Source organism: Chiloscyllium plagiosum, unplaced genomic scaffold (assembly GCF_037043375.1).
Source record: "Chiloscyllium plagiosum isolate Xiang-an unplaced genomic scaffold, Cpla_swu_hap1 HiC_scaffold_4, whole genome shotgun sequence".
In the NCBI taxonomy this organism is placed as follows: domain Eukaryota; kingdom Metazoa; phylum Chordata; class Chondrichthyes; order Orectolobiformes; family Hemiscylliidae; genus Chiloscyllium; species Chiloscyllium plagiosum.
Window position 1 is genome coordinate 95,608,303 of NW_028270142.1, and position 13,397 is coordinate 95,621,699.

At 40.7% G+C, this 13,397-nt stretch overlaps 2 protein-coding genes across 2 annotated transcripts in view; one reads left to right on the top strand and one right to left on the bottom strand.

The window, feature by feature from the left end:
• LOC122549033 (uncharacterized) overlaps positions 1-13,397 on the top strand; it is a 74,671-nt gene that overhangs the window by 47,983 nt on the left and 13,291 nt on the right. Inside the window, exons 17-21 of the mRNA XM_043688174.2 lie at positions 1,524-1,638; positions 2,565-2,683; positions 5,612-5,725; positions 6,869-6,926; positions 7,982-8,078. Coding sequence (XP_043544109.2) covers positions 1,524-1,638; positions 2,565-2,683; positions 5,612-5,725; positions 6,869-6,926; positions 7,982-8,078 — 503 coding nt within the window. The remainder of the gene's footprint in view (positions 1-1,523; positions 1,639-2,564; positions 2,684-5,611; positions 5,726-6,868; positions 6,927-7,981; positions 8,079-13,397) is intronic.
• The window catches only part of impa1 (inositol monophosphatase 1), a 50,694-nt gene that overhangs the window by 1,634 nt on the left and 35,663 nt on the right, over positions 1-13,397 (bottom strand). The window lies entirely within an intron of this gene.

Here is a 13,397-nt window from a genome sequence, read left to right on the forward strand (position 1 = left end):
TACAGTGCAGTACAGGCCCTTTGGCCCTCGATGTTGCACCGATCCAAGCCCACCTAACCTACACTAGCCCACTATCCTCCATATGCCTATCCAATGCCCGTTTAAATGCCCAAAAAGAGGGAGAGTCCACCACTGCTACTGGCAGGGCATTCCATGAACTCGCGACTCGCTGAGTAAAGAATCTACCCCTAATATCTGTCCTACACCTACTACCCCTTAATTTAAAGCTATGCCCCCTCGCAATAGCTGACTCTATACTTGGAAAAAGATTCTCATGGTCAACCCTATCTAAACCCCTAATCATCTTGTACACCTCTATCAAGTCACCCCTAAACCTTCTTTTCTCCAATGAAAACAGCCCCAAATGCCTCAGCCTTTCCTCATACGATCTTTCTACCATACCAGGCAACATCCTGGTAAACCTCCTCTGCACCCGTTCCAGTGCCTCCACATCCTTCCTATAGTATGGTGACCAAAACTGCACACAATACTCCAGATGCGGCCGCACCAGAGTCTTATACAACTGCAACATGACCTCAGGACTCCGGAACTCAATTCCTCTACCAATAAAAGCCAGTACGCCATATGCCTTCTTCACCGCACTATTTACCTGGGTGGCAACTTTCAGAGATCTGTGTACATGGACACCAAGATCCCTCTGCTCATCCACACTACCAAGTATCCGACCATTAGCCCAGTACCCCATCTTTTTGTTACTCCTACCAAAGTAAATCACCTCACACTTAACTACATTGAACTCCATTTGCCACCTTTCTGCCCAGCTCTGCAACTTATCTATATCCCGCTGTAAGCTGACACATCCTTCCTCACTGTCAACAACTCCACCGACTTTCGTATCATCCGCAAACTTGCTCACCCAACCTTCTAGCCCCTCCTCCAGGTCATTTATAAAAATGACAGACAGCATTTGTGATGTAGAGGAAGCTATTCAATCTGCCAATTGAAGTAAAAAGTGTGAATGCTGGGGATATAACATAGAAACAAAGGGCTGGATTAACTCCACAGATCTGGCAGCATCAGTGGACATTTTGAATCTGGTATGACATTTTCAGAATCCCCAAGCCAGTCTAAATCACATTTCCAATACTTGGTCAGTAGCTTTGAATGTTTCAGCACTTTAAATGCATTAAAAAATTCTTTATTAAATGAGATGAAAGTTTCTGCCCCAACAGACCTTTCAACTTGTGATTTCCAAACTAGCAATGTTGAGTTGCCTTTCATGCCCTCCTTTAAGTTTTATACTGCATGATATCATACTACTTTATTGTTTGTCAGCTCACCTGCCTTCTTCACAAAACTCCTTGCATTGAGATTTATCCCTTCATGCACTGCCAAACTCATTTGTCTTTTTTCTGCTTTTTGTTTCCACCTTCATTAATATTCTACTTTCTCATTCCAGCTTTACTTCTCATCCTCCTTATATGCAGTTTGTCATCCCTCTACCAAGTTAGCTTACATCTACCCCAATGGTACTAATACTGATACTTCGTTTGTTTCCCCAGTGGGAGCAACAGCATGAAGGAATCAGCTGTGAAAAGTTTAAGTTATGGAAACAGCAGAATAACCCTGAATATCAGGCAAGCAAACTGGATGTCTACCTCGCCAAAAATGGAATAGGTAATCAATTACATTTGACAGCAACTAAGATTATAAATTAACTTTTTAAGCATGTTCCAGGCAGTTATCATGCTCAAGTACCTTAAATCAACTGGCTACTGACCCAAAATTGCACTTCCTGCAGAATTTTATTGTTTTGACATAAGGAAATGTATGTTAAGGATGCACCTGTCATCTAATTGTGGCTCATTGTCTGCTGTTCAATTATCTTAGAAGATTCAATTTTAGAAATACTTTTCACTCAAATAAGTTGTGATTTTATTAAGTTGGTCATATTCTGTAACAATTGAAAGCTTAGAGCAGGAATTGCAAGATGCAAGACTAATGTACTTTTGTTTTTAAATTAGGGAATATGTTGGAATAGAGTATACTATAAAAAGATTAGTTAAACTGTGACAGAGAAGGGAAAAGATAGTGTGCACTTTTTATAATTTAATTTATAACAATAATTTATTTCTGTTTAGAGCATAAAATGATTTGAGACATTTAAGTGCATTTATTTTGGTAATTGCATCGTGTCAGTCTTGTTCATATGTGGCCTAAATATTTATAGGAACATTGGCTATGAAGTCAGAAATGTTCTAGTACCATTGCTGAGTTAAGGGCTAAAATTACTGTTGAAACACCAAAGTAATAAAACTATTTTTGAGGTGAATAGTTTTGAGTTTCCTAGCTGGAATAAATTAGTTGTGGATGTTGCCCATTATAGTGACTCTTTGTTCCCCATTTATATTGATATCAATGCATGTGTTTCTTTCTGTAATATAAATAACAAACGGTAAGAATTTGACCTTTGTGTGACGGGTGATACCTGGTTCTTGAGTTCATTTACATAATATCTAATTGATATGACGGCATTTCCAAATATGTTGGCCTGTTTTGTGAGTCATTATTTTCTTTAATTGTATGTTCTGTGATCACTCTAGAGTGCCCTAATTGCAGAGTTCGATTTGATCTGTCAAGAGGAGGTTGTATTCATTTTAGATGCACAGAGTGCCATTATCAGTTCTGTGGTGGCTGTAAGCAACCCTTTAAATTAGGATCGGTAAGTTGTTCCCAGATTCATGAATGCTCTTTCATTCACAAATGACATGTTTTCATTGAGCTTTAGATTTGTGTCCCTCTTATAAGGCAAGTTTTTTCAGGACCAAAATCATTTTACGAGAATAGTGGAAGGTGTGATATTGAATTGTACATTCATATGTAAAGTGTCTGTTTATTCAAGAACATTTCAAACTGCATAACTCGTGTTTCCCCACTATTAATATGTTTCTTCATTTTCTCTTCTTTTTCCCTGAAAGTCATCTTGTGCATCCTCCACTGGAGATGATCTGGTACCCTTCCATTGTTTTGCTGTGTTGATGGTGGGGAGCTTGACAGTGATTAAGGATTCAAGAGAGATCATTGAACTTTAAGATGTTTGAGATAGTTAGTACCATGCATTTTTATAGTTTTTATGAAACCTGCTTTTGCCAGGCTGATTCTATTACCCTGTAACTCCTGCTTTTAGGTTAGCACTGACTGATTTGTTATCATAGCAATTGCAAATGAAATAACGTGAAATTGTCAGCTAACAGCTATACTCCTTCTCATAATGATGCAAACAAGGTAATTGGTGCAACGTTAAAAGTAATTGGGTGCAGAGTGTTTATTTGAGGAATTCCAGCGACATGCTGGGTACAGAGGATTGATTAATCTTTGACAACTATGACTATCTTACATTATGCCAGGAATAACTGCACCCAATGCAAGGTTGTTCCTCTGACTCCTTTTGACTTTCATTTTCCTTGAGGTTTCTTGATGAATACTCAGTTGTCCTTTTTAAAGAAAATTCAACTCTATGTTTAAATAAATCATTCTCACACACCTTTCCACAGAACAATGCTTCTCTAATATTGTTAGTTTTCGCTGGGGCTCATATCAAGAAAGGACTATAAATGATAGATGTTCCTGTCTCTATGTAAAAACTCCTTTCCTGTAACTTCTGTTACCTGCATCTTGGCTGAGTCATGTGACATGATCTCAAAACTACTTTCCTTTTTAGGTTTGATAGATTTGATGTTATGCAGTTAATTATCCCTATCTTCCTATTACTTTATGGAGTACACTGTTTTCCTCCTCAGGATAAGCTGGTTAGCATGCAACATTACTGGAGTTGGGCTAATTTTCTCTTCCCATAGACATGTGTAGCCAGAGTAGTTCATTGTATAACTTGCTACCTGATATACTTTTGAGAGTTGTGAAAATAGGACTTGGTGATGAAACCATTTTTCAGCTATCTGAAAACTGTCTTTCCTCATCATTTATTTTGCATGACTTTGTCTGAATATCTATAGAACCAAACTGCCACTGAAATATGGCAGCAGTGACAGTGATGACGAGAATAAACTTGCCACACATTGTTCAAAATGGCAACAGTCTGTCCATTGAGATGCATCATGCTTCAAGTCAAAACCTCTAATGATGAAGCACAATAGCAGCAGAGAATCAAAGAAAACAAATTGAATCCTACACTCTGGTTCCCACTACCCTGTGGGTCATCCTGCCCATGGGTCCTAAATCTGTTCAGTCACTTAAAGACTCACGCCAAAAACCCTCACCCCTGAGCAGACAATCATCATCAGTAACAATTGAGAGACAGCTTGCAATGAGAAATTCCAGTATAATCAGCTTCTTTTAACTACCCATGTGTCCTGACATATAGGTCAACGGTTCTTTCTTTCTGTTCACTGTCATTACACCTGTGTTAAATTGTTAGTGTGCTCATCCCACTCTATTATAATTCCATAGCCATAAGGATATCTGATTTCTATATCTTCTATGTCTCAGAATTACATTTGAAATGAGTATTGGTTTAAAGCTACATTGCAGCATTATTTAAGGCGTAACATATGTAGGTTAAACCAAATATAGGTGACCATTTCCTTTGCAGAATAGCATTGATGATGCATTTGAATTTTTAAAATTATTCCCGAAGCTTTCATTATCTTTTTTACTCTGCTAACAAATCACTAATTACCCAGATTTATTAAGCACACTTTTACAAATGGTTATAATATGATTCTGTTTGTGTAAATAAATATTGATGTAAGTGCTGCCTTTTTCTTGATCCGGTTTCCTTTATATAACTTGGCAGCTTCTACTCTAAGATTACTTTTCTCTGACAACTGGCTCCATCACAGCTTCTAGCCGAACTAAAGCTTATTCAGTTAATTCCTTTAAAATTTTTTTTTACTTCATTGATCCATTTTGATCTAACTTTAAATATTTTAGTGCTGTAAAATTTAAATATCTATAACAGAATTTAACTATTTTTGTTGAAAGTCAATGATATATCAAGTGTTCTGAGATTGGTTAGCAAAAATCAATCACAGGTATTAAGAAGTATGGGGAAAAAGAAACATAAAATTATATTATAAGGTGTAGAGGGACAAAGGTAGGCCATTTGGCCTATTGAGACAATTCTGCCATTCATTGAGATAATGGCTGATCTAACAATCTTCAATTCCATTTCCCTTCCTTATCCCCATAATCGTTGATTTCTTTACGGTTTAAAAGTTTGTCTGTCTATCCTTCAACGGAGTCTACTTAATGACTCCGTGTCTATAGCAATCTATGGTCATGAGTTCCGGGGATTGACTCCCTTCTGAGAAAAGTAAATAATTCATCTTTGTCTAAAATGGATGATCCCTTACTCTGAGATTATGCCCTATCATCCTAGACTCTCCTACAAAGGGAAACAAACTTTCCACATCTACCCTGTCAAGCCCCCTAAGAATCTTGTCTACTTAAACAAGATGTAATTATAGATCAGTCATTGAATGCGAGAATAGGTTCAAAGGGTTTCTTGTAGTTTCATCTTGAGTATGTGCTGTATTCCTCTGCAATTCACTAATAACCCAGGCTAGATAATAGTAACAGGTTGCTTCATATAATTATGCAAACATTATGTCAAATGTATTGATTATAACAGGCTTGTGGATTCATGAGTGACTGCCACACTAAGGGTTTACATGCGCATCATCCCCGGGACTGTTTCTATCACCTCAGAGACTGGAGTGTGGAACGGCTGCAGCAGCTATTGAAAGTGAGTCATACCTAATATCTTGATTTCTGCTCTTCCCAGAATACTTTATTAAATGCATCTCAAATAATTCAAGAAGAAGGAGTATCAGTGCAGATGGAAGGGTTCTAACGCAACCTGTTCATTGGTTTCTGCGCCTCACAGCAGTTCAGAACCCCCCCACTCCTGTTTATGGTGCTAACTCCAAGAAAACCCTAAACTGAAATTAGCTCATGAATGGTGTCTATTTTGCTGATTCAGGAATTTTCTTTTGTACCTCTTGCAGACGAGCTTGATCACAAAGCCATGATATGTCAGAACATCACAGCAACGCTTTGTCAGAAGATTTGTTGTAGGAAAGAAGTTTTTCACAGGGCAATGTTTGAGTTTGTCAACACTATTTTTTTAACACAGCCAGTTTTATAGTGAAGGCTGCTCATCTACAGTTATATTGTACTTGAGTCACGCTGGTGAGCAAGGTTGCCTTATCACTGACCTTGGAGGAAAAAAAGCTTTGCTGAGAGAAGTAGCATTTTCTGCGGCAAGAACATTACCTCACTGAGCAGCGAGTGAATTGTTGTATAATCTATTGGGGATCCATATTATAGAGCTGCAGTGATGCAGTACAATCTTCAATAGAATTCATCAGACAGCAACCAAGAAATTAAAATTAAGTCATTTAAAAGAAACCATTTACATGGATCAAAATAAAGATTGGGATGAAGTAAAAACTGAATTAGCATGAAAGAAACCTTTAAAATTAGGCTTTGAAAGTAGAGTCCTTTATTACAATGGAGTCAATAATGCACTGTATTTTTATGGGCTAATATGTAACATTTTAATGGGGTTTCAAAGACAGTTTTAAAAGGGTGCAAGCGACCTTCTCACCATTTCAGTTAAATGCAACGATCGCTGAATCTGGATGCGGTAGTTTCACAAGTAGCCTGTGGTGAAACAACGAACAACAGATTGCAACTTCAAGATTAAAGTGTTAATCTTATATTAAACCCTGTCATTGCAGCCAGTTTCCGACAAACTTTGACAATGAACAAATGACCGTTTACCATCAAAACGCTCTGCAGAATCTTAGCTGTTATCATGTATTGAATGTAAAATCATTGGCTTTTTGTTTCAGCACTTCATTTATGTATTTTTTTTATTGTACAGAATGCGGGTATTTCCTTGACTGGCATTGTAACAGATAACAGTCTAGAACAGATGGAAGGTAATAATTATTATTGTTCAATAATGGGGGTAATATATTGCATAAAACATAGTTTGTGTGAATATTTGTGCTTTCTTAATCTTAGTTGTCCTTTGGCATTGAGTAGCTCAGTTACAGTTCTGTTTACATGTAGTTTTAGCATAGATCATCTTGACATGTATCTATACATTACTTAATCAGTTGACAGAAGTGAACTGATTAATTTGTATCACTGTTTCCAACTTCAGTAATGCCTCAGGCAGGATTTTTACAAACTGCAGAACTGTATAGAAAGGAAAGTTCATTTCTTAAATATTGTGAAATTACACCTCAATAAATTAGCAGATTGACCCAGCTATATAGATATTCCTGAAAAAAGGCACATTTTCTTGAAGCTTTTTTGTCTTGCAATCCACTTCTATCAGGACATAAAGTGAGAACACCAATGTAAAGTGGAAGGACATATTATACTGTTTGAGTAGAGATGATGTTTGGTTGGCAAGTGGACTCTGATTAGTAGAAGTGTTCCATGAATAATGCCCCAGTTATTGATAACTAAGAGTTAACTGCCAGCATTGTTTAAATTTAAATCAGGCAGGTAAACTCTGATTGGTACAGGGAATGAACCAGAAAATGGCTGTTACCTTTTTTGTTAAGTTAAAACTTCTCATAAAGTATCATTCTCATTCCCTTTAACATTTGCTAGAATACAAATATACAGATGAGTGTTGCTGAAAGAAGACACATTGTTTGGAGTTTGTTTGTTGTCTTTCACGCAAATTCTATAGTGCCAAATGACTCTTTGCTGATATTCTTGCCCTAAACATCATTGTAATCATTTTAATTTATATATAAGCAATGACTCAATAATTTTGTGGATTTATGTGAACCAGTCGTAATACCAACTTAATGTTGTGTGAAATTTAGTACCCTTTTTGATTTTAAGCTGCATCTAATGGGAATGTTCAATAGAATTTTATCCAGTTTAATAAATAAACTTTAAATATTGGAAAAGGTAATCTTCAGTAGTGGATTGCAAAGTTCACTTCACTATCATGTAAATTGTGTTGCTTTAGGTAAATGTAAAGTTACAGAGCAAAGAGATACATCACAAGGTCTGAAAGATAAACAGTGTGGGCATCCATCAGTGAAAGGCTACTTGGGCTTCTGCAAGTAAGTGAAATAACAATCTTGATTATCGTTGTCCTGAGTTTGAGAATGTTAAGGATGGCATGTAGTTGAGGCAACTGAAGTTATTCCAACTTAGTTAAAACTTGAAAGGTTAGGTCATCCTTACTTCATTCCTGGTGATTCTAATTTTTGGACATCACCAAGTCAATCCCAAAGGTGATAAACCTTTTTATTTCTATGTAAAATGCTTAATATGTATCAAAGTTGCTGTATTATCGAGCCCTGCTCATTGCAATAAACTGTGGAGAAAACTGACGATACATGGTGCTGTAAGAAATGGGGAAGTGTGTTGTTTTCGCAAAAAGGTAGTGATAATAAGCTTAAGTATAGTGCTGAAAAATCAAGTGTAAAGGGCAGCTGCAGACAATGATTAAATCAGCAAGCACTAAGGAAATGTATAATTGGATACTAACTTTAGTGCATAATTATTCTAGTAAATAATTTCTTTCGTCATGATAGTTTAAATAATTTAGTTTCAGCAAAATAGCTGAGATAGCTGAAACATATAAAGAAGGCAAGAAAAGATACATTGTTAAAATGTATATTCAGGAATGGAATGTACCTATGAACAATGGAAGATGTTACAAGCAAACAGATAAAGTGAAAGGAATATCAAGATCCAAGTTTAGCAAAATCTTCCTTATGTCAGCACTTACAGAGGGAAGGGTCGCCAACTTGGAGAAGGGGGGAAATAATAAGAGCAGATCGCAAGTTAGTCAGAGAATAAAGTTGATTGGGTAATGTAGGAGTCAGAAGAGTTGACCTCACGCAGTTCAAAAGTATAACTGTGTACTAGTTTGAATGTTCATTGCTCATTTGCTTCTGCATTTGATGCCCTTTCTTGCAAGATTGTAGAATAAATTGTCTTGTTTCCAGTTTTGGTGGTCTCGTCTAAATTTTATTAAATTTGTTTCGAACAGTGCTAACAAAGATCCATAGCAGTTAGAGTAATCGGGTTTTCTGATGTTGGCAGAAGGGTAAGAGTTGCTTGTGAATCCTGAAGGCGTAGTTCCTGAGATCTGTTGTTTCCATCTGACAAGATGGATGAGAACTCAGTTTAATTTCACATCCAAATAATTATGTTTTTTTTGTCAGTGCAGCTCTCCTTCAGTGTTGAATTGAAATGACATCTTAAGAATAAGTGTTTATAGATGTAAGTTAGCTCGCTGAGCTGGAAAGTTTGTTTTCAGATGTTTGTCACCATGGTTAGGTAACATCATCGGTGAGTCTCTCCTGTGAAGTGCTGGTGGTATGTCCTGCCTCTCTATAGGTCTTGGTTTCTTAAGGTGGATGATGTCATTCCTGGTTCTTTTTTTTCAGGGAAGGTAGATGGTGTCTAAATTGATGGGTTTATTGATGATGTGTGTGGTGACCTTCTTTGTCTGGATATATGGAAACTAGTGATACTGGGAAATGTCTTTTGGTGGGTAGTTGGTGTCCTGGTGCCAAATTTCCTGCTTGTTTGTCAGAAATAGTGTTTTTTTACGGTTCTTGCATGGTATTTTGTAAATGACATTAGTTTGCTCGTAGTATCTAATGGATCCTTTGGGTTCGTTAGGCGCTGTTTAAGTGTGTTGATACGTTTGTGGGCTGCCATGATGCCAAGGGGTCTGAGTAGTCTGGAAGTCATTTCTTTTATTTTGCGCCAAAAAACAAAGAAAAAACTCACTCTTCAAGGTAAGTTAGATAAACTCACACAAAAATACATTTCATATAACATTGATGCTTGGATAAAAATCTTTCAAAATGTCCACTTACTAATACAGAAAAAGCGGTCCTAGTCAGAGGATTAAACTACAATTACAAAGACACGAGTAAAAAGGACTTCCACTCAGCATTTGAATCTACATTAAAAAATAACGGTCTCTCAGAGGAATCACAGCAGACCATAAGACAAAAAACTGTACCAATATTAGACCGAGAAAAAGAAGGAAATACACTCAATGCACAAGAAAATAAAGCCTTAGAAATATTTTTAAAAAAGACAAAAACATCGTTATCCTACTGCAGGCAAGGGTCGCATGACTGTTAGATCCCACATGGACTCCGGACTACATTCCACCCAGCATAGTTTGGAACCGAACAGGACAACCAGTACAGACTACAGATTCAAAACCATCAGAAACTGTTCTCCTTCCGGATCCTCTGCTCCACACTCGCAGCAATGCGCCGGCACCTAACCTCTCTACAGTCAGCCCTGCCTCAGCTGAGGGTCACACTCACTCATAACTGCAAAGGACCCACTCTGTACTATATTCTAAGAAGAATTCATACTCTCAACAAACAGTATTTCAACACCATCTCAAACGTCAAAAACTGTAAGTACAACAAACTTTTACACACCCACCTCCATAACCAGTGCTCCTCAAACATTCCAGAAGATTCCCCCAGCCTCTGCAACTGCTCAGACGCCATTAGCTGGTACTGCTACCATCTCCACGGTGATCGATGCTATCACTTCCGCCCCCCATCATGGCTACTTCCACAGCCACTTCCGCCCCTCACGATTCCTCATGCACCACACGTGACATCACTTCTGCCCCCATGTCATCGCTGATGTCACACGTTCAGCAACTTCCACCCCCCCCCCCACACTGCGGTGTTCACCACCACTTCTGCCTCCACCAACGCCACTCACCTGCATTCTGCTGACACGCCCCCACAGATCCCACTGTCACCATCCCCACCCCCCAGAACCCTGAGGGGAACACCACCCCTGTTCATGACTCCAGCCCCATTCCCCCTACCACCACACCCACTTCAGTTACAGGCTCTGCCCCCACTCCCAGGTCCACACCTACACCAGGTCCTAACTCGCAGCCCTGCCGAGTTTTCACCATCCCCCCCCAGACCTTCCCCTCACTGAGGACAAATGGTCAGTCCTCAGCAAAGGCCTTACCTTTATTCCCCTCCATCCACGCATCAATGAGTTTACTACGCATCGTGACATCGAACACTTCTTTCACCGCCTCCGCCTCCGAGCTTGCTTTAACAATTAGGACTCCCGCCCACCTTCTGAGGACCCCATCATTCGCTTCCAACACTCTCCATCCACCTGGACACCCTGCGCTGGCCTATTACCCACCCTTGACCTCTTCATTTCCAACTGCCGTCGAGACATCAACCTGTCTACTCCCATCCCAATCCAACCTCTTACCCTCACAACGCGCTGCCCTCCACTCTCTTTGCTCCAATCCCAACCTCACCATCAAGCCAGGATAAAGGGGCTGCAGTGGTAGTTTGGCGCACTGACCTCTACACTGCTGAAGCCAGATGCCAACTCGAAGATCTCCTCCTACTGCCCTCTTGACCATGACCCCATCCCCCCCATTACCAAACCATCATCTCCCAGACCATACAGAACCTCATCACCTCAGGAGATCTCCCACCCACAGCTTCTAACCTCGTAGTCTGGGAACCCCGCACCGCCCAATTCTACCTCCTTCCCAAGATCTACAAGGCTGGGCCACCCTGGCTGACCCATTGTCTCAGCATGCTCCTGCCTCACCGAACTCCTCTCCACCTACCTTGATAATGTCCTATTCCCCCCTAGTCCAGGAACTCCCCACATATGTTCGAGACACCAACCACGCCCTCCACCTCCTCCAAGACTTCCATTTCCTCGGCCCCCAACGCCTCATCTTTACCATGGACATCCAATCCCTCTACACCTCCATCCGCCATGACCAGGGCCTTCAAGCCCTCCATTTCTTCCTCTCCTGACGTAGCCAACAGTACTCTTCCACTGACACTCTCATTCGTTTGGCTGAACTGGTCCTCACCCTTAACAATTTCTCCTTCGAATCCTCCCACTTCCTCCAGACCAAAAGGGTAGCCATGGGCACCCGCATGGGCCCCAGTTATGCCTGTCTCTTTGTTGGCTATGTAGAACAGTCCACCTTCCGTAGTTACACCGGCACCACTCCCCATCCCTGCTCCTCACTTTCCACCCTCCCAACCTTCCCATTAATCATACCATCCGCCGACATTTCCACCACCTCCAAACAGACTCCACCACCAGGTATATTTCCCTCCCCACCCCTTTCTACCTTCCGCAAAGACCGTTCCCTCCGTGACTACCTGGTCAGGTCCCCCAACAACCCACCCTCCCGTCCTGGCACCTTCCCCTACCACCGCAGGAATTGCAAAACCTGCGCCTACACCTCCTCCCTCGCCACCATCCAAGGCCCCAAAGAAGCCTTCCACTTCCATCAACATTTCACCTGCAATTCCACCAATGTCATTTATTGTATCCGCTGCTCTCGACGCAATCTCCTCTACATTGGGGAGACACCCGCACCATTCAACCCCATCACCCCGTGGCCCAACATTTCAACTCCCTCTCCCACTCTGCCGAGGACATGCAGGTCCTCCACTGCCACTCCCTCACCACCCGATGCCTGGAGGAAGAATGCCTCATCTTCCACCTTGGAACACTTCAACCCCAGGGCATCAATGTGGACTTCACCAGTTTTCACATTTCCCCTCCTCCCACCTTACCTCAGTTCCAACCTTCCAGCTCAGCACTGTCCTCATGACCTGTCCTACCTGCTAATCTACTTCTCATCTATCCGCTCCACCCTCCCCTCTGACCTATCACCTCCAACCCCACCCCCACTCACCTATTGTACTCTTTGCTACCCTCTCCCCAGCCGTGTCCCCCCACCCACATTTATCTCTCCACCCTGGAGGCTTCCTGCCTCTCTTCCTGATGAAGGGCTTTTGCGCAGATTTTCCTGCTCCTCGGATGCTGCCTGAGCTGCTTTGTTTTTCCAGCAACACACACTCAACTCTGATCTCCAGCATCTGCAGACCTCGCTGTTTCCCATCAGGATACATGAACACCAACAAGCCATCAAAAGACATGACCCACTCTCACTAGTTTCCATATATCCAGACAAAGAAGGACACCACTTTGACTGGGACAACACATACATCCTAGGACAGGTTAAAAAAAACACATACACGAGATTTCTTAGAGGCCTGGCATTCTAACTGGAACACCATCGATAAACACATTAATCTAGACCCCATCTACCTCCCCTTGGAAAAAAAACTGAAATGACATCACCATCTTCTGAAACGAAGAACTATAAATAGAGAGGCGGGACATACCACCAGCGCTTCAGCGAAGACTCTCACTGATTATGTTACCTCGTCATGGTGACGAAATATCTGAAAACAAACCTTCCAGCTCAGCGAGCTAACTTAACACACACATCATCAACCTGAGCTACAAATCTTCTCAAAGATAGCTAATATGTGTTTATCTCCAGAGTAGACTTGAAACCCATTCAGAGG